At 37.2% G+C, this 22,558-nt stretch overlaps 1 protein-coding gene across 1 annotated transcript in view; it reads left to right on the top strand.

The window, feature by feature from the left end:
• Positions 1 to 22,558, top strand: part of RELN (reelin) — a 548,597-nt gene that overhangs the window by 394,193 nt on the left and 131,846 nt on the right. Inside the window, exons 23-27 of the mRNA XM_049783824.1 lie at positions 7,477 to 7,614; positions 8,660 to 8,846; positions 14,454 to 14,659; positions 20,335 to 20,506; positions 21,363 to 21,563. Of these exons, the coding sequence (XP_049639781.1) occupies positions 7,477 to 7,614; positions 8,660 to 8,846; positions 14,454 to 14,659; positions 20,335 to 20,506; positions 21,363 to 21,563 (904 nt within the window). The remainder of the gene's footprint in view (positions 1 to 7,476; positions 7,615 to 8,659; positions 8,847 to 14,453; positions 14,660 to 20,334; positions 20,507 to 21,362; positions 21,564 to 22,558) is intronic.

The following is a 22,558-nucleotide window of genomic DNA, read 5'->3' as shown; positions in this document are numbered from 1 at the left end:
GTTATGCTTTATATGCAGGAGACTTAGGTTTGGTCCTAGCATCACAAGGTCCCCTGAGCACAGTTAGAAGTAATCCCCAAACACAGAACCTGGAATAGCTCCCAAAAACACTGGGTGTGGGTAAAAAACAAAACAAAACAAAACCAAAAAAAAAACATGAAATATCAGAGTGAAAGAAAATTTATTGTTTTCTTATTTTTTTTTTTTTTGGTTTTGGTTTTGGGCCACACCCGGCGGTGCTCAGGGGTCACTCCTGGCTGTCTGCTCAGAAATAGCTCCTGGCAGGCACGGGGGACCATATGGGACACCGGGATTCGAACCAACCACCTTTGGTCCTGGATCGGCTGCTTGCAAGGCAAACGCCACTGTGTGCTATCTCTCCGGGCCCCAAATTTATTGTTTTCTAACCCATACCTGCTATTTCTTTTTTTTTGGGGGGGGGGCACACCCAGTGACGCTCAGAGGTTACTCCTAGCTATGCATTTAGAAATCGCTCCTGGCTCAGAGGACCATATGGGATGCCGGAGGATCAAACTATGGTCCGTCATAGGTTAGTGTGTGCAAGGCAAATGCCCTACCACTTGCGTCACTGCTCCGGCCCCTTTACCTATTTCTTAAGTTGTTTATTTTATGTTAGAATTCAAATGACTGGTCACTCTTAGGTTTAACACACCAAACAGAACAATACAAGAATCTAAGCATACGCATGCACGCGCGTGCGCGCGCACACGCACGCACACACACACACATACACACACACACACACACACACACCACATTATCAAGACATTCTGGATTGTAAAGGTAATTGTTTTCTATTTCAGAAGCTTGGTGTATACTCCTTTTTTTTTCTATTCACGTTATATCTGTAGCAATAAAAAATATCAACTTACAGGAAGCAGGAGTGTCAGAAACTAGGGAAAAAGTTAAACATCTGATATTATGAGCAATGCTTGAGGGTTAGATTGTAGAAGAAAGAGAGAAGTGGTAAGCCAGTAAAGTGGTTACAGACCAAAGGACTTTGTAAATAAATGCTTGCAGTGTGATTAAAACAGACATGGTACAGCTTTGAAATATATTTTAGTTAGACTCGACTTTGTGATAAATCAGAGGGAATTGTGGTAAAATATAAAGGGAGGAAGAAAATGTTTCTAAATTATGGAATGAGGAAACAGGTTAAATGGTTACTGCTGACTAAGATAAAAAGGATTCAGGGTTATGGGTCTAGATGGAAAATTATGATTCTTTTTCTGTAATATGGTTTGATACACTTATCTATTCAAGCAGAAGTTCCCCTACATCTCACTAGGGGTGATTCCCTGAGCCTAGAGCTAGGAGTAAGCTCTGAGTACTGCCAAGTATGGCCATTGGTCTTTAGTCCATTAGATTTAAAAATCAGAAATTTAGGAAGCCAGAGAGATAGTACAGGGATAAGGCATTTGCCTTGCATCTTGCCTCTGACTCAGTTTCAATCCTCAGTATGACATATGGTGCCCTATGAACTGCCAGGAGTGATCTCTGAGCAAAGAGCCAGCTGTGGTCCCCACTCCCCCAATGAAAAACTTAGAAGTTTAGGCTAAAGAGTTCAGTACTATGAGTACTACTATTTAAAGCATGATTTCTTATCCAAGGTGCCAATATGAACCTCGTAGAATATCCAAGGGAACATATGAAAATTGCATAAATGGGGGTCCACAGATGAGATTAGTGGACCAACCAGTAAGATGAGTCTTGGTGGGCACAGGAAAGAAATAAAGTTGGACAGGGACCACAGTAGGAAAAAAAAATGAGAAACAGAAACACTAGTTTAAAATACAAGCAGAGGTTAAATTGGCCAAAGATGTATCTTTAGTTTAAAAATTAAATCTTGTATTCTTAATTTATATCTGCCAGTGATTAAACAAATGATTTTAACCATTAACAGCTTTGTTATGCCATCTTTCTTATGAGTATAATGAGAAGGTTTTATTAGATTATTAAAGGCCTCTCCAGTTCTGGAGTGATAAGATCTGTGATATAGTAGAAAAAACATCAGTGAAACAATTAAATTTTTCTTGTTGTAACTGCCTTTCCAGAAATTTTTTGTAAAAGGAAAATCATTAAATAAATCTTTTTTCAGATTATTTTATATAAAAGTTAGGCTTAACACAAAATCAATTGGTTATATTTTCTAGAATTACAAGTATACCTCATTTGGTTAAAAACTGGATTATTTCATTATGTAAGAATACTTCCTTGATTGTTTTTATGGATTCATCATTATGTCAGTTGGAATGAAATGCTTAAAATTTGATTTTCACAGATTCTTTTATATCCAACTGTGAGCCATTTCCTGGATACTCTGTTAATTCTTTGTATAACAAGTTTCTACTTTCTCTAGCAACCTACTTTTTTATATCTACTGCTGAGAATATAATGAAGAGTTTTTTTAATTTCAATGATATGCCAAGCAGGTCTATAAAGATTACCAAAAAAAAAACAAAAAAACCACTAAACAATTGGATGTTCTTCATTCTGGAATCAAAGCTACTGTGGTTTATTTTTCACCATTTCACCATTAAGTTCATTATTCTCACTATTTTTTAAATTGTTTATTTGTTGACATGTGAGGTACAATTTCAAAATCTTGATTCACTTTAAATTGTCCATTTTGGGGCCGGGCGGTGGCGCTGGAGGTAAGGTGCCTGCCTTGCCTGCGCTAGCTTAGGAGACGGACCGCGGTTCGATCCCCCGGCGTCCCATATGGTCCCCCAAGCCAGGAGCGACTTCTGAGCGCATAGCCAGGAGTAACCCTGAGTGTCACAGGTGTGGCCCAAAAACCAAAAAAAAAAAAAAAAAAAAAAAAAAAAATAAATTGTCCATTTTATATCATGCAGTTTAGGAGGTATGTAAAAAGTATTATCTTTATTAGAAAAAATTTGTGTTATTTTGTACTCAGATTTATTTAGTATTGTTATTTCTTGGCATGAAGGAGAAGCACAATTTGGACATTTAACTATACTCATGAAAAGTCAATTCTCATCAGATAGATGATATAGATATTTAAGAGGAAAGATAATGATCCTTAAACTTCTTAGTTCAGGCCTAATGTCTGCAACATTGTTAGGATGTTTATTAAATTTGTGGAGTTAAAGAGAATTTTAATTCCATGTATCCCATTAAAAACTAAAGAAACTCAGGGCCGGAACATTAGCACAGTGGTAGGGTGTTTGCCTTGCATGTGGTTGACCCAGGATGGACCTCGGTTCAATCCCCAACGTTCCATATGGTCCCCCCAGCCAGGAGCAATTTCAGAGCACATAGCCAGAAGTAGCCCCCTGAGTGTCTCTGGGTGAGGCCCCAAAACTTTAAAAACTAAAGAAACTTAAAGAAATGTTTATTGAACAGTATCTCTTCTTACAAACAGAAAAAGTATATTTGATTATCCCTCTGACCATTTGCCTTTAAGTACATCTATGTAAATAAATTTTTGTTTTTTTGTTTTTGGGTCACACCTGGCAGTGCTCAGGAGTTACTCCTGGTTCTATGCTCAGAAATCACTCCTGATAGGTTCTGGGGACCATATGGGATGCCAGGATTCGAACCACCCATCTTCTGCATGCAAGGCAAACGCCCTACTCCATGCTATTTCTCTGGCCCCCTATGTAAATAATTTAATTCTGCTTTTCGAAATTTCTTCAAAGCTCTTGGTAAAGAAAGTCAAAATATTTTTTCAAAACACAAACAACCTGGGCCAAAGCAATAGCACATGGGTAGGGTATTTGCCTTGCATGCACTGACCTGGGTTCAATTTTCAGCATCCAATATGGTCCCCAAGCCTGTCAGGAGTGATTCTGAGCATAGGAGTAACCCCTGAGCGTTGCTGGGTGCAGCCAAAAAAAAAAAAAAAAAAAACCTACTGGGATATTTATTTTTACATTTCTGCTGAGTAATACTTAATCTAAACTCTACTTTAAAAACAGTTGTCAGCTGGGTGCTGCAATTGTTTTGGGTTCTATAATGCTTAAAATCTTAGTGGTGAAGATAAAGTACTTGTATTAGCATTCATCATAACTTAATTTATTATATTCCTTTCAAACTTTTGCCAATAGTATGCTTTTCTCAAAGATTGGGAAATTGGGAATGTTGTTTAATTTGAAATAGTATTCCATTTGGCACAACTTTGTTCTGCTGTTTTCATTCAAGTGTATGTAAATATAAATTGAACACATACAAGCAAATGTGGTCCTGGGATTATCAAAGGTCTTTTCACTTAAAAGAAATGTGCTGAAAAATGGAAATATGGAGTCTATACACACCTGATCAGAGAAATTATATTGTTATGAACTGAACATTTGTTACCCAATGAAAATTAATCTTGTTTTTATGAAAGACATTTACATAAGAACAGGGTCTAATGAGACCCAAACAGCTGTCAGTTAGTGACTTCATAAACAAATCAACACCTAATGACTGGAGAAGTTTCAGAATAATTGGGTAAAAGTGATTACAGTAACTCTGAAGGTGGAAAATACAATTTAGTCAACCTTCATTTGCCTTGATTCCTCAGATTACTTAGCTATCAAGAGCTGACTCAATGTTATTTTCTTTCAGCCTCAAAGTTTATATGGGGAAAGAAATCAAATAGAGAAAAACTGTTTTCTTACTTTGGGGACTAGAGAACCTGGATTTTTAAATGCATGTCAACTTCTTGATCCACATAGTTGTAATCCCACTTATTACTGAGTGCAAACTGCATGAAATTGCTCCACCCAAGAACAATGAAGAGTGGGGAGAGAGAAAAAGAGGAATATTTGTATTAAGAGTTGTATTTAACAGTGATTCAGCTGCAAATCAGCGAGATCACACCTTGCTTTCTCACCTTTGTAGCCATAGAGATCTCTCACACAAGTCATTTTTTTTCTCACTAAAACAAAGCCAATATTCAACCCCTTCTTGTTTCTTTTTCTGTTAATTAACATCAACACATTAAACCCCAGGAACCTTTTTCAAGAGTTCATTAGATGTATCTCAGGATTAAATTAGAGAAAAGAAATGCAAAAAATATAAATAAATAAAGTGTATGTTACTCTGTAAAAATATAAGAACTAGGAAATCCAGGGCTAGTTTCTGAAAACCTCCAACTCCCATTACTCAAATTACCAAAATAACATATTCCATGAGTTTTTCTAACCAGAGCTCTGAAGAAAGTAAACTATTGCTTCAGTCAACAAACAACCAGAGTAATCATTAAGTTTGAGAGCTAGAAGGAATCTTAGCAATCAATTAGTTCAATCCCTTTACTTGAGAGGTAAGGAACTAAAAGCCCTGAAGGATTCAATTTCTCACTAAAGGTCACATAGCTGATAAATTGCAGAGCCAGAGTCCTGAGGTCAAGTCCCCTGATTCCTAGCACATTCTTCACTGTTACCCACAAAAGTCAGAAACCTACTGGCCTTTCCTTGTCTGTCCATCCTCTCATTGATTTTTAGAAGACTTTTTTCGTACCCCTATTTTATTCTATTCCATAAAGACTACTTGAAACAAACAAAAAATATTTTTTAAATAAATTCTTTACTTGAATCATTTTAAGATACACTGTTACAAAGTTGTTGATGGTTGAATTTCAGTCCTACAATGAATGACCAACATCCATGCCTTCACCAATGCACATTTCCTGCTACCAATGTCCCCCCTTTCCCTCCACCCCCACCCCTGCCTGCCTCCAAAATAATTTTTGTCTCAAAAACAATTCATGACCTAAAAATCCAGTTCCCTAGACTTGACTCAGATTATAATCAGTCTTTTGTTTTATTTTGGTTTGGGGGCCACAAACAGAAGTGCTCAGGTTTACTCCAAGTTTTACACTCGACACTTAGCAGTCACTCCTGATGGGCTCAGGGGATGGAGCATATAAGGTGCCAAGAGATCAAACCCAGATCATTCGAATTCAAGGCTAGTGCCCTACTCACTGTACTATAAGTCTATAGTCCCAGATTATAATCAATCTTAAAATTCTCCATTTAACAATGCTGGTGCATGACTGGCTTCATTTTTGTAGGACTATATGTGATAAGTAACATATTTATTTAAATAGTAGGCTGTCCTAAAAATAGTGGAGCTAGGAAAATTGTAATGGCTCTGACCAGAGTAAGCCCAGTGCACCCCAAGGAGTGGTATACAAAAAAAATAAATAAAATACAAAATTTTAATAGATATTCAATTACGAATATAAATGTTTGCTGGAATATAAATTTGGGGCTGGAGCAATAGAACAGCAGGTAAGGTTTCACTTTGCATGTAACTGACCCAGGGTCAATCCCCAGCATCTCCAAGCACCACTAAGAGTAATTCCCGAGTGCAGAGACAGATGTGGCCCTCCCAAAAAAACAATAAATGCAAAACATAGCAAAGATACATCTATCCCATTGTCTGTACTATGCTGATCATAATGCAGTAACTTGTGTCTACTGAATGTTCCTCAGTTAATCCTGGAATTATCCTACTAGGAATGAAAATGCAACCTATTAGCCACAGATCATTGGTAAAATAAACAATAAAGGCTTAGTCCAGATTTTAACAGTCTGCTATGTACTTAGGGAGTATTTAATATGTGGGTAATTGATGCAATAGACTTTAATGGATCATTCAGAGCTGTTAAGATCAAGAGTAGCTGTAGATAGTGTGCTTAGGTCAGATTTGGTGAATGGAAGTTAGCATGCATGCTAATTCTGCAAATCCTCTTGGTTTGGTTTGGTTTTTATTTTAAAGAAAACTAATAAAGAGGTTATGGAGGTTAAAAATATATGCTTTTAGAGGCCAGAGAGATAGCATAGCAGTAGAGCATTTGTCTTGCAAGTAGCCAATCCAGAACAGATGGTGGTTCGAATCCTGGCATCCCATGTGGTCCCATATGCCTGCCAGGCGTGGTTTCTGAGCACAGAGCCAGGAGTAACCCCTGAGCTGCTGGGTGTGACCTACCCTCAAAACAAAACAAATGCTTTTAAAGAAATTTTTGTGGTAATAAATGGGAATAATTTTGACATTGCTCTCAAAATATCATCTTCAAATGATATATCTAGTTTATGTGAAACAAGATCTCAATTGTTTCTCTGTTATGTATCTCTTTGGGTTGAGGGTGGTTGTACTGCAATAGCAGTGCTCAGAGACCATTCGTGCCTCTATACTCTGGCCTCTTTTGGTGCTCAGGCATATGTGGTGCCAGGAATTCTAACCAAGGTTGGTGGCATACAAAGCAAGTCAAACTACTGGGTGTGGCCCCAATTAAGATGAGGTCAGTACAATATAGGCAGATTTCTCTTAACATTCCTTCAAAGGTAGAACTGTTCAATTTCATGATAATTCAAATGAAAAAGAACTTGGCAGCTTGATACAGGTTTTAGAAAGTTAGGTGTCTAAAAGATTTTGAACTCTTACAGTGTTTTGGTGTCTGCCATATGTGGTACACATATTCTTAATATTATGTTTTGCTTCCAGGTCCAGTGCCACCCGCTTCCGCTGGAGTCAGAGCTATTACACAGCTCAGGATGAGTGGGCTTTGGACAACATTTACATAGGGCAGCAGTGCCCCAGCATGTGCTCTGGCCACGGTTCCTGTGACCACGGCGTGTGCAGGTATACATAACACAAGGCAGGATGGAATCTCTGCTTCTCTGCTTCCTGAATTGTGTGTTTACTAAATACACATTGCCATCAGTGACAGGGATTGGTGGATAGATAATGAGATAGCCAAAGGGGAATTCTCTTTTCAGTTCTTTTCTTAAATATAAAAGAGATTTTTTTCATGTTTAAAAAGTTGAACATCTGATCTTTAAAATATAACCTCAAGAGAACTCCTGTGTTTAAATTCCAGTTTATTAATTAACCCTGCAGTCCTCTTTGGGAACTTAGAGTGTGCTGCTATTGTTTCCCGTCCCTTCCCCTGATGGTCTTAAAGCATTAGTCAAACAGCTGCTACACATAGTTCTACAGAACTTTGCCAGAAGCTCAAGGTTGCCTGTGAGATAGTGATTATCACTAATGAGTATGAGATAGGAATAGACCCAGATACTTAAAATTTTGACTCTAAAAGCGATGTAATTTAATCAGAAAAGAAACTATAAAAGATATCCAAAATCACATGTTGGTTAGCAGACATGAACATGTGACTCTTTTTGCTTGGTTTCTAGGCCATACCTGATCCTACTCAGGGATTACTTTTGGTTCTGTGCTCAGGTATTACTCCTTGATGGTGCTCAGGGGACCATTTTTTACCAGTGACCAAACCCAGTCAGCTGCTTGCAAGGCAGCACACCTTAATCTCTGTACTATCTTTCTGGTTCATACAATTGACTTTTTAAGGATACAAGAAAATTCCCAGTATCCCACTCCTCCTTCTCATACATTCATGCACATATTTATATCCTTCTTCATTATTCCTCAATGACTTTGATTCTTTTGGTATAGTACTATTTCTTTTAAGAAAGGATTTTATTGGGGGGGCAGTTAGCAAATACAGTGAAGGTTAGTACTACCATACACAGAGATAATATTGGACATAAAATTCTATTGTACTGCCTTCATAGTAAATAAAAGTGAGATAAAGGAATTGTGGATTGTATGAGTGGAGCCTTCAAAGGTGAGTCTAGATCTTGTGTACTGAGCCCTCTTTTATTCTAAGGTGTGACCAGGGATACCAGGGTACTGAATGCCATCCAGATGCTGCTCTTCCGTCCACCATCATGTCAGATTTTGAGAACCAGAATGGCTGGGAGTCTGACTGGCAAGAAGTGATTGGTGGAGAAATTGTCAAGCCAGAAGAAGGGTGTGGAGTCATCTCTTCTGGATCATCTCTGTATTTCAGCAAGGTATGGCTACAGCAAGTGACTGGGGACAGTGCTGTGTCCATATGTAACTGAGTGATAGAGCAGTCAGAACTCAGAAATACAGATATGAAATGGTCTTTCTTTCCTTTTTAAAATATACAGTGCTTAACACTGCTTCCTTTCAGCAAAGATAGTAGACATCAGTTCTTAGACAATCAAAAATATTCTACTCTGTGTTGCATCACAAGTACACAGGTGCTGGTAATGTACCTGAGGTTGATGGGTTTCAGAATCTGGGCAGAAATCCAAGACAAGTTAATTTATGGAAATGCAAAAATAGGTACAGGTTTTGTTTTGATGCAGGTGCAGAACAAAGAATTAGCAAGTAAACAAGATAGAGAATGATTGAAAATCAGGGGTGGATTTCACGTAACAATATTCCCTATGCATTGACACTAAAGGTCTCTGATATAGAGATAGGTCTCTGATCATTATCATAGAGATAATCAAAAATAAGCAGATCCATACATAAATATGGATACTGTATGAAATTGTGTTGAATTTGGAATGTTATGCCTCCCAGAAGCCTCTTTTTATTTTGAAGCAATATTGGTTTACAAAACTCTGTATCTTACAAGTACCGTTAGCCTTAACATCTGCATCTCCATCTTCTTAGTTGTAAAGTGGGATGTTGGGAATATTGACTAAGTTACTGTAGAGAAAAAATAAAATACAGGAACAAGAAGGATAGTAAGGTGTTGAAGTACATGCCTTACATGTGATTCACTCCAGTTTAATTCCTATGAACTACTTATTCCCCTGAGCAGAACCAAATGTTGCCGTAGAGGCCTCAAGTCCACTGCCATTGCACCGGGTCAATCCTAGCACCACATCCTGGCAGCACTATGTCCCCAGGCCCTCACTTTGAATAGCCCAGTTGGTTGAGAATTTCCAGGAGGGGGTTCAGCTTCCCCTGAACACTGCTTGGGATGCCCCCGCAAAAGAAGAAAGAATAAATATAGAAATAGGTCTATGTTAGCTATCACACTTATATATTCTGAAAAAATATTTTTAGTTTAAATTTTGTATAGTTGAATGTTTCCATAGATATATATGCACTGCCACTATTTAAAAATAAGCTTTTAAAAAGTAAAAATCATTTAAGATAGTAGTCAAACCATGTTCTCCCCCTTCCAATTCAGCTATCTCCCTAATTTCTTTTATCAAAGTACCTGAGGATCACATATTCGCTTTTTTCTTTCTTTCATTAGTCAAATCTGTTTTTGATTCTAAGTAAGAGAGAAAAGTTAGAGAAAATGAGAAATTACCAGATGATGTTCATTGCTAGGGCATATACTTCACATGTTTGAAACCCTGTGTTTGATACCTGGCCTCAAAAAAGAAACAAATTTTTTAAAAATGAGCCCACGGATATCTGGAACAAGACACTCGACTACCTACAGGACTTTCTCCTTGAACGTAAACTCTGTTTCCAGTTCAGCTGTCAGAGTAGAATTATGGCCACAGAGCATTCTAGAAAATCCATGGAAAAATCTGGGAAAGGTTTCTGACTGGCCAGTCACAGTGTCCTGGTATTCTGTGCTTGATATAGCCAAAGTCATGTGCTTACCTTACTCCCCTAACAGAGATATAAATGAGTTTGGCAGTCCCCACTTTGCTTCAACATATTTCAGGTCTGCTGCTTTCATGGAATGTTGTGGTTCTATGGTTTATGGTTCTATGTTGTGGTTCTGTGGTTTATATAAGTATATAAATGAAAGCAAGTCAAAGAAAGAAGAAAGAAGAGATCAGTGCAGAAGATCAGTGCTGCACTGATCTCTTCTTTCTTCTTTCTTTGACTTGCTTTCATTTATATACTTATATAAACATTTTATTATCTTAGAACCCAGCAAAATGTGTAGTCTTATTTACTGAGTTTAGCTCTAAGCTCTAGGTAAGCTGTTAGACTCAGAAAGATTTGCCCTGCAGTTGATACTTACATAACAGTAAATATCCCTTGAAACTAAAGTTATTGGAAAATTAATAAATGATCATTTGGCTAAATGGAAATCAAAACAACTAGAGCTGGTCTAGTTGGCATTACAGTCATTGCCACACTTCAGTGAACTACTTTCACATGTGTTTTCATGATTCCTGTTTTTGTGCTTATTATAATTAGCACATAGTAGTTAGTTGCTTAAAAATGAATAAATAAATATTGAAACTTGAAAACCAAAAACAGACTTTTAAAAATTATATTTTTCAAATAAATGATAAAATTGCTTTCCTAGTGGTATTTCAGTTAAAGATTTTAAATGAAAGGCTTAAAGTGGCATGTGATAAAATATTAGCAGGATAAAATTATACTACAGCTGGAGTGATATTACAGTGGGTAAGGCACTTGCTTTGCACATAGCTGGTTGTATCTCCAGCTTTCCATGTCTCCTGAGTACTATGAGGAGTAATTCCTAAGTGCAAAGACAGAAGTTACCCCTGAATATTGGGTGTGACCCAAAAAAAGAGAGAAATTATAAAATTATAAAGACCACAAGTAAAGGAAGTGTACAGTTATGAAGGAATATTGGCAATTTGCTTGTAGGTACCAGTTGATATGGTAACATTGTACCCCTAAAACATCTTAACTTCATCATTCTTATCAATCAGTGTTACCTCAATAAAAATATTTTATATGCTTTACTTGTTAAAACTGTTTTATATTAGTTAAACTAAAATATATCCCTACTTAACTTAGAGTAAACTTATTTAAGTAGAATATTGAGGGGGAATTCAGAGAGCATTTCCTACACCCTAGAAATGTGTATAGAAACCTTGACTTGAACTTACTAATTACTTCAGTATGCACACTCATTGCATATATATAGGTATCTATATTTATACACATAAATATATTGATCATAGTTCAATAAGGAAATTTTCAAAGCACATGTTATAATTCTGACAAAAACTTGCAAGAGTCATTTCTCTCTTTGTTTCTCTCTCTGTCTCACTCTCTTTCTCTCTCTTTCTTTGAAACAATGTTCAGCATTTCAGGTCTCTGAACAATGGAAAATGATTTGTTCTTTTCTCTAGGAGCGGTGGCGCTAAAGGTAAGGTGCCTGCCTTACCTGCGCTAGCCTAGGACGGACCGCGGTTCGATCCCCCGGCGTCCCATATGGTCCCCCAAGCCAGGAGCGACTTCTGAGCACATAGCCAGGAGTAACCCCTGAGCGTCACCGGGTGTGGCCCAAAAGCCAAAAAAAAAAAAAAAAAAAAAACAATTTCAGTGCCAAACTAAGCATTTGTGGGATGCTTTCCACTATCCGCTAATATCCCACAAAACAAACTCTTTCATGACCTGTGTAAAATGAACACCACAGTCTCCTGTAAAACAACACTGCTCTGTGAATTTCACAATAGACCAATAATTCCATCCAGCTAATTGTGATAATTGGATTTTTATGATTCTCCACACCTTTCGTCCTTATGCATCTGGCACATTTCCACCTGCCAGATTTTCATAAAAGTTTACTAGTGTAATTAACTAGCTAGATTCTGTAGTTTTTTTTTCCTTCTCAGAATTATCCTTTCTGTATTGATCCTGAGCATAAAAATTGTTGGTCAAAGTACAATAATTATTGAGGTATTGCTCAACAAGTCAACAAAAAAAATTTAAGAGATTATAACACCTTTAAAATTCATTTTCTTTTTAGGATTTCCTTAAATGCATACTTAAAAAATTGAACATACCCTGACTGTAACTCAATCATGAACAACTTTATCTGTGTAACCACGGTGTTTAAATTTAAAAAATTGAACATAAACAAGACTAAATTCATGTCTCCCAATTTTAGGTTCTCATTTCACTGACACCCTCATCTACTTTAGAATCTCAAAATAGTCTTTCTATCTGTCACTAATAGTGTACCCTTTTAATTGGCCTTAAGTTGTTTACCTGTGATTTCTAATAACTGCAGTCCTTTCTTAATTAAATTAGTAGATTAGCACAAGGTTTAAATTATAAGTATAAATGTTGTGTTTTTTTTTCTATACTGTGTATCCTATCCCCATTTCTCTTCCTTACATCTAATTGAACTCTTTGGGAATTTTCCAAGACTAGTCCAGTGCATTTCATGAATTAGCTTGAGCAGATTATTTGGAAGTAGTAGAATCTGGGAAGGAAATCTCTTTTCCATCTTACTATCAGATAAGCATTTACACGGAACAGGAATGATGACAAAAATTTGTTAATTTGTATTTAGTACCTCACAATATAACTGTGGCATACAGGCACACTTTAAAGTTTCTGGATTAAAGTTTAACCAGTAGATTAAAGAGATTGCAAACACATATCAAATATTCTCTCCTCGTTTCTTTTTCAGAGATAGAGCAAAAGAGAGGAGGGGATAATTAAAAGACAGAAAAGCTTTAGAAACAAGTTTTTTGGTTTTCTTTAATAAGTGTGGAACATTTTTTCTAACAAATATTCCATTTGCCTATACATGGATGGATATGGAGATTATAATGCTGAGTGAAATGAGTCTAAAGGAGAGGGATAAACATAGAACAGTCTCACTCATCTGTGAAATATAAGGAAAATAAAATAAAAGAGGGGCTGGAGTAGTAGCAGAGGTAGGGTATTTGCGTTGCATGCAGCTGACCAGGAGGGATGCAGGTTCTATCCCCAGCATCCCATATGGTCCAGAAGCGGTTTCTGAACGCAGAGCCAGGAGTAACCCCAGAGTGCCACTGTGTGTAGCCCAAAAACTTAAAAAAAGAAAAAAAAGACAGTATGCTGTAGAACAGTCCTGATGGGACTGAATGATGGTGAGATGGATGGAGGGTGAGGCCTTTCTCTGCTGGCCCAGGCCACGCATTTGCAACCCCCTTCAGCTGGCAAGTCTGAGGGTTCAGAGAAGCCATGAGGAAAAGTCTCACAGCAATCAGGTTTCAGGCGACATCAGCTTTATTCAAGGTCCTAGCCACCTGGGCTAACCTTTTAAGCAAACTCCATAGGTAGCCCTGCGTTCAAACTTGTCTCCTATTCCTCCATCCTGCCAACCTCTCCTCCTCCTGCTCCTTCCTCTCCCTCCATCTCTCTTGCTGAATCCTTCAGTCCATCCCCTTTTTGCCCCTGAGGCAATCCTTCTGTTACCTACCAAAGACCCTCCCAGAAATGGGCAGGTCTTACCATCAGGTAAGGTTATGCAGAAGATGGGGGTGGATGACAGAATGGTAATAATGTCCAGAAACAATAAAGATGAGAGATCCAGGAGGATCAGCCCATTAATCTTTCTGGAAGTGATTTACAAAGCAAATATTGGGATATTTTAATTAAACTTCATTTTACTTTATTTATAAGGTGGTTGAATACTCTGGCTTCAGCAACAGCCCCATAAGCAAGTTCTAATAACCAAATACTGGAAACCGTGGCATAGAGACTAATTGGTGTGTCCAGGAAAGGTTACCATCACTAGAGCAGAGAATTTAAGTGGCATAATTAGTTTCCCAATAACAATTGGGGACATAATCATCTTTATGTTGTTCTAGGATGCTCATCTGAATTGAAACTAAAATAAGAAAATGCTAAAGAACTTCTAGCTGATCAAATCTGTATATGTTTGGTTTTTCTTTTTGTTGTCCTTTGGAAAGGCTGGAAAAAGACAGTTGGTGAGCTGGGATCTCGATACTTCTTGGGTGGACTTTGTTCAGTTCTACATCCAGATAGGTGGAGAGACTACTGCATGCAACAAGCCCGACAGCAGAGAGGAGGGCATCCTCCTTCAGTACAGCAACAATGGTGGCATCCAGTGGCACCTTTTGGCAGAGATGTACTTCTCAGACTTCAGTAAGCCCAGGTAAACATGCCTGTAGCCTGCCGGTGGCCTCCAGGAACAGTCTAGTGGGCACTATTATTGAGCTATTTCTCAGATGGTTAGTTGTTGCAAATATAGACCAATTCATAAATATCTGACTGACTGTATAAATTCAGCCTAATGTATAAAAATACTTCATTTTCCTCACAGAAAGAATTTGTATTCATGCTTATATTTTAAATGCGTTGATATTTTTAAATGATTTAAGAAAGGTTATGACTAGAAAAATTTCCAGTCTGTTTTCCCAGACTAATGTATGGGAATGTTCCAAGCTCACATTTCCCATTCACTGGAATTTTTAGTGCATTCACAAAGTGTCTTCATCTGTTAGCTTTAACAGCAAAATTAATTTGCTAAAAGTTTATATGGTTGCATCTGGGGTTAGTCCTATGAACGACAAATCTGTGAACTTTGTATTTTCTAAGACATTACACTAGCTCATCATTTCTTTATTTTTGATGGATAAATAATGTGATAAATGTAATAAAATACCTTAGAGAGGGGCCAGAATGGTAGCACAGTGGTAGGGTGTTTGCCTTACACACAGCTGACCCAGGACGGACGGACATGGCTTCTGTCCCTGGCATCCCATATGGTCCCTCAAACCAGGAGCAATTTCTGAGCACAGATCAAAGAGTAACTCCTGAGCGCTACCGGGGTGCCCCCCCCAAATAACCCCCTAGATAGTAACTATTAAGAAGTTTGGTGAAATTAATTATTTAATACTAATATTTATTCTAGGTAATAAAAATATTTATATTCAAATATATTTCCTTTTAAGTTACTAGGTGTTGTGAAATTCTGTGTACTTTGTGCATACTTAAATTCACTTAAGAATATCTCTATAGGGGCCGGGCGGTGGCGCTGGAGGTAAGGTGCCTGCCTTGTCTGCGCTAGCCTAGGACGGACTGCGGTTCGATCCCCCGGCGTCCCATATGGTCCCCCAAGAAGCCAGGAGCAACTTCTGAGCGCATAGCCAGGAGTAACCCCTGAGCGTCACAGGGTGTGGCCCAAAAAAAAAAAAAAAGAATATCTCTATAAAGAATTTCTTTTTAATATCTTAATATTTGCACTTTAACATTTTTTTATTTGGCCCTCAATAAAACATCAATATTAGGGTTCAGAGTGATAGTGTAATAGGTAGGGCATTTGCATGCAGGTGACCTAGGTTCAATCCCCAGCATCCCATATGGTCTCTGACAAGCACCACCAAGAGTAATTCCTGAGCTCAGAGCCAGGAGTAACACCTGAGTATTGCCAGATGTGGCCTCCAAAATTAAAAATGCATCTCTATTAAGCTTTAATGAACAAAAGCTCAATTTTGTAGTTTATACATGAACATTATTTTATTTAAAACTATTATTGAAGAATTTATAAATCCAAATACAAAATTGAATATATTTAAAATATATCTATTTTGAAAATAAATAAATAAAATATGCCTACATTTTAGATGGAAGTTTGATGTTTTTGTTTATTGTTTGATTTTGGACTACACCCAGCAGTGCTCTCTGGTTTTATTACAAGCTCAGTGCTCAGAAATTACTCCTGACAGGGTCGGGGGTCATATGGGATGCCAGGAATTGAACCCAGGTCAGCTGCATGCAAAGAAAATGCCCTACCAACTGTATCATCACTCTGGACCCTAAAGTTTGACATTTTAAAACACTGGGTCTTGAGTCTGGAGCAACAGGATAGCAGATGAGGGCTTGCCTTTCTAGAAACTGACCAGGGTTCAATTTCTAATATCCCGTATGGTTCCCCAAGCCCAGTAGGAGTGAATCCTGAACATAAACCAAGAGTAAGCCCTGAGCAGCACCAGTCATGGCCTTAAAACAAAGTATGACTTTCCAGGCTAAACAATCAAGGGAAGAGATAGAAACCAGAAATGGGACAATGAGTGAAAACAAAAATAAAGCACAAGCACAAGCAAAAAAGCAAGAAATCACAGTCAGAACGATACTACAGTGGTTAGAGCATTTGCCTTGCACAGAGTCAACCCAAGTACAACCCCCAATACCCCCTCTGAGTGGGGCTGGATATGCCCCTTCCCCCAAAAAAATAAGAAAAGAAAAGAAATCAGTCATGGATAAAGTCAGAATGGTAAGCAGGAGATGTATCCTGGTAAGGTTTCTCACAGATACAGGAAAGAAGAACTTGATGGTGTATGCCAAATGGATTTGAGCAGTAGTTTTATTTTTTGCAGGGTTTTTTGTTTGTTTGTTTGTTTTTGAGTCAGGGATTGGTCCTGATGATCTTGAGGGAAACACATGGAGTGCTGAATATCAAACCTAGGTCAGCTGCTTACAAGACACATGCCCTACCCACTGTACTCTCCCTCTCTCTTCAGACACTTTAAGCAACAATTTTAAATAACCAAAATTACTTTTCAAAGTAACAGAACTGTCAATCAGGAAATTATTGAAAATTCAGCAAAACACCAGATAACTGTGTAAAAAAATTAGTAACTTTTCAAATTCCAGAAATATTTCATTTTTTTGTATGGCAGTTTCTCTTTAAGGACCAAAACTCATCAAATTCTCAAAATAATGCATAAGACTGCCATGATTAAGAAATTCCAAGTTGGAAGATATCAAAGGAAGACCTCCCATGTGTGGTGGTGACAATTACATAAAATAAAAATATGTCCGGGAATCTCTGTGAAGAAAATTCTAACACTTCAGGACTTTCTTAGCAATATACAAGACCAGTAAATGAAAAAAGCATATTAACCCATGGAGAGGAAAACTGAATATTATGATAAGGAGCTATCTCTTCATTTGCTTAATGCAATTCCCATCAAAACCCTAGTGGTTTCTTTTCTTTCTTTTTTTTTCTTTTCTTTTTTTTTTTTTTTTTTTTTTTTAATTTTTCGGCTTTTAGGCCACACCTGGCAGGGATTATTCCTAGCTTTGAGCTCAGAAATCACTCTTGGCAGTCTCAGGAGTCCATATGGGTTGCCCAGAATCAAACCTTGGTCAGCCACATGCAAGGCAATCACCCTATCCACTGTGCTATTACTCCAGCTTTAGTGCTTTTTTTGGGGGGGGGGCGCACCCCATGACGCTCAGGGGTTACTCCTGGTTATGCGCTCAAAAATTGCCCCTGGATTTGAGGACCATATGGGACACCAGGGGATCAAACCACGGTCAGTCCTAGGTTAGCCACTTGCAAGGCAAATGCCCTACTACTTGTGCCACCACTCCAGCCCCAGTGCATTATTTTTTTGATTTTATATTTAGAATTATAACCTGACATAGATAGCTTAAGAAGGTAAAGAGAGAAGCCTACATAAAAGACATAACATTTATATAACCTAAATAATTTAAATGGAATAGTAGAGAAGAGTCTACTCAGACAATGATAGATGGAACCGACCACTCTAGATAAGAACTCTGGCTGAAAGTGGAGAAACTAACAAACAGGAACCCCTCCATTAACAATAGGGTAAACCATTGTGTCAACAAGGAAAGTCAGGGGAGAGTGAGAGACAGAAGCAACTTGCTTTCCCTAGAGCAAGATAGGGTTGAGGTAATGAAGGGTGGGAGGGAAATGAGAGACATTGATGGTGGGAAGGGTGCACTGGTAAAGGGTGGTGTGCAATGTATAGCTGACACCAACAATAAACAATTTGGTAACCATGGTGCTTAAATAAAGCAATTAAAAAATAAAAATATTCAGGGCCAGAGTGGTAGCACAGTGATAGAACGTTTTACCTTGCATCAGCTGAACCAGGATGGACGAAGGTTTGATCCCCCACATCCCATTTGGTCCCGGAGCCAGGAGCAATTTCTGAGTGCAGAACCAGGAGTAAACCCTGAGTGCCGCCATGTGTGACCCCCTCCCAAAATTAAATAAATAAAATTAAATTAAAATATTTAAAAGCCAGAAATTTATTCAGATATATGTAAGCACTAATATATGAAAAAAGACAACAAATATGATGAGAAAAAATAATTTTTACATAAAGTGGTATTCAAAAAAAGTTAGATTCTTGGGGAGAATTTCTACTTATATTTCCATGCACATCATCCAACTGTTAAAGATGATAAAAATTTAGTTAAAAAAATATTAGTTAAAAAAAAGGTTAGTATCTGACATTGGAAAAAGATCTACGCTTACTAAATATAAATTCAGTTGAAGAATAAACAGAAAAAAAGGACTACTTCCCTAGAAATATATGACATGAGATTGTAAAAACCACATGCACATGTAAAACATGTCAAAAATTATGTGCAAACAACACATGAAGTGCTTGAAGAAATTATTTTAAAATAGTGTTAAGATCCCAATAGAGCACTGGGTAAAAGATTTGAGTAGATTTTATAAAAGAGAAAACATATTTACTAAAATATGCATGATACCCAAACTCCATTTGCAACTAAAATATAATTTTTAGTATATGTACTGCCGAAGCGAGCACCAAAAATATAATTTTTAATGTTAACTTATTTTAAATCCTAATACCTAGCTTTCTGTACACATGGCAGCAGCAAAACAAGCTTTCATATTATTCTGCAAATCATCATGACACATGCAGAAAGAAATTTGGAAAAATATCCAGACAATTAACCTGATCTATTTATTTGACCTGATGATTTTATTTCTAGGAATCTTCCCCAAAGAAACAGAAGCATAGACAAAACTTACAAATAAACATTTTCATAACAATTATTCATAAAGAAAGGTAAAAAGATAGCATGCCTATTTGATGAAAATTATGTAGAAATTAGTATTATTTTAATAATGTTGATATGAGAATGTACCTGTTATACATTTCAAAATATAGATTACCAATTTATATATTTATATGTATAAAATAGTATATATAAAAGACACTCATGTAATATATCAATATGTCACAGAAACTAACCTTATGCAGTGAATAATGGGTGTTGTTTCATTTTAAGTCTGTCTTCCCACAATAAGCAAAAACTGCTGGCCAAAACGATAGCACAGTGGTAGGGAATTTGCCTTGCACACAGCCAACCAGGGACAGATCCGGTTCAATCCCCTCATCTTATATGGTTCCCTGAGCCTGCGAGGAGCAATTTCTGAGTGCAGAGCCAGGAGTAAATCCTGAGCACTGCCAGGTGTGGCCAAAAATAAAAATAAAAAATCTGTGAGATAAATTTAATAAAATTTAATGTTTTAAATAACATATTTAAGAGGCAGTTTTTGCTTGGTATTTCTTTGACATGTTTTTTGCCATTGTCATACTAGTCAAAAGTTTTTCAGTTTGGGGGGAGGGCCTGCATCCGGCAGTGCTCAGAGGTTACTATTGGCTCTGAATTTAGAAATTTCTCCTGGCAAGTTTAGAGACCATATGAGATGCTGGCAGTCAAACCTGAGTTGACCACATGCAAGGCAAATGCCTTACCCACTGTGCTATCAGTCCAGCCAAAAAGATATTGTCAATGAATCAAACTCATAAAGCCTCCAAATACAATTCCTAGAGGTATGAACATGGCCAGTACTAGACTTGCTTACAACTTGGAAACTGCTTGCCTGATCTATCGAAACTCAGAAACTTTCCAAAATATCAAGAGATCAAACAGAACTAAATTTTCTGTTGTTGCTACTCCTGTTATTTTATCAGGGGCAGAGAAAAGCACTGCTTTTACACTCCCAACCATTAATGATTTGCTTTTATGCAGATTTGTCTATCTGGAGCTTCCAGCTGCTGCCAAGACCCCTTGCACCCAGTTCCGTTGGTGGCAGCCTGTATTCTCAGGGGAGGATTATGATCAATGGGCAGTTGATGATATCATCATTCTGTCGGAGAAACAAAAGCAGATCATCCCTGTGGTCAACCCAACTTTACCCCAGGTATTTCTCGTCTGTCTGAACTACAGGAAGATAGAACATTGCAAATGTGTTGAAATCAAAGAACTATTTGCAGGGGCAGGGAGATGTATAGGCAGGAGTTTAGGTACATTCCTTACACCCCTAGCATCACAGATCTTCCAAGCATGGATTATTGCTGGGTGTGGCCCCCTGAGTCTCCTTGAACCTATAGCATCACCAGGGCAACCCAGGTAATCCTTGCACATCAAGATCTGAGCAGCACTGCATTCTTTGCCCTAAGCATTAAATCACTGGCTTCGTTGATTGAGAATCATTGTAATAGCAGCCCTCAGACCCCCCCGCAAGTATCACTTGGGCGGCTGCAAAATCAAATGATTAAATAAAAATTAAATTGTAAGTAAAAGCTGCTCCCTTACCCAAAGTGTATGATGTTTAAAAACATCACATTTTAAGTTTGCACTTAATTTCTTGACTATATTTCTATACTACTATATTATAGATTATTTAGATGTTTAAGAAAATTAGAGAGAGGTGCATGCTTGCCAGGTTCAATTCCCAGCACCCTATGATCCCCTGAGCACCACCATCAGTGATCTCTGTGCAGAGCAAAGAGTAAGCTCTGAGTGTCTATGCCCAAAAAAGACTGTAATCTGACTAAGTTGTCAAATAAATCATTAGTGTGTTAATAAAATGATGAAATACACAGTGGCGAAATTTTTTCATTAAGTTATCAGGAGAAAAAATTTATGGTACTTTTTTAAATTCATTAACTCAATATTCCTCTTATTTCCTGAAATAGATATGATACCTATCATGAATTAAAAATTCCATTCTTGTTTCCAAGTTAGCAAACTACCTTTCTGTATTGTTTCTTTAGAACTTTTATGAAAAACCAGCTTTTGATTACCCAATAAATCAAATGAGCGTGTGGTTGATCTTGGCTAATGAAGGAATGGTTAAAAACGAAACATTCTGCTCTGTCACACCATCAGCCATGGTATTTGGAAAATCAGATGGGGATCGATTTGCGGTAACCAGAGATTTGATTCTGAAACCTGGCTATGTACTTCAGTTCAAGGTAAGGCTTACAGTTTTCTTCCCCGGAAAGGTTAGGAAGCTGTACATTCTTCCAGATCCCCAAGAAATTGACAGACAATATATTTTCCATATACTATTAATGAAGGATCGCTCTTATAAGTGCAACAGCCTTGGGATTGCAAAGTCTTAGGAAATTTGTTTTCAATGAATCCCAGAAGTTGAGGCTATGGTGTTTGTAATTCTTTTTAAGTGTTCAAAGAATCCTACCAGAGTGTTTTTAAAAAATTGACAAGATGAATCCCAAGCTTCTGAGTAGATCTATGGATCATTTTTCTACTTGTGCTAGCTGCTTTACAAACAATATCTTTTCCTTAGTTCAATCAGTTTTCACTTTACTTATCATTGTTCTCTTAAAAAGTTTGTTTTTCAGCACATGTTGACATGGTAACATGTCAACATGTATAACAATTATTTACTTTGACAAAATCTTGTATTAGAACTCTAATCAAAATTTTATTGTGTCTATAATAAAATCCCATTGGTAGATTCTGAGGTCTAAAACAATGCAGTTTTAATGAGTCAGCAAAACTACATAGTCCTTGCATAATGGCAGGATGCTGCTGCTAAATAATTTACAAATGGAATTATTTAAAATATCATGTTTATAGACAGATCTTTAAATATAATTTCCACATTTATGTAAACAGCAAAGTTAGTCTTAAATAAATGATTGGTGAAATATTCTCTTTAAATTCTGGTGCTAAACTGCAATAGAAAAAACTTTATTAATAGTATGTGAATTTATATTCATTTTTGTCAGTCTAAAATAGCAACAAAATACATACAATAGAAAAAACATTAGAAATATATTACCTAACACCTTTTCTGCTTAGTCACAAAATAATGATAGTATAGGTGTTAAAGATTGCGAGTATTTGTATATAGTACAAGTTTTGTATTCTGAAATTTAAAAAGAATTTTAAAAAAAGAAAACATTAGGGGCCGGCGAGGTGGCGCTAGAGGTAAGGTGTCTGC

This window comes from Suncus etruscus, chromosome 1, assembly GCF_024139225.1.
Source record: "Suncus etruscus isolate mSunEtr1 chromosome 1, mSunEtr1.pri.cur, whole genome shotgun sequence".
Classification (NCBI taxonomy): Eukaryota; Metazoa; Chordata; class Mammalia; order Eulipotyphla; family Soricidae; genus Suncus; species Suncus etruscus.
This window is presented reverse-complemented; position numbering and strand designations above follow the sequence as displayed.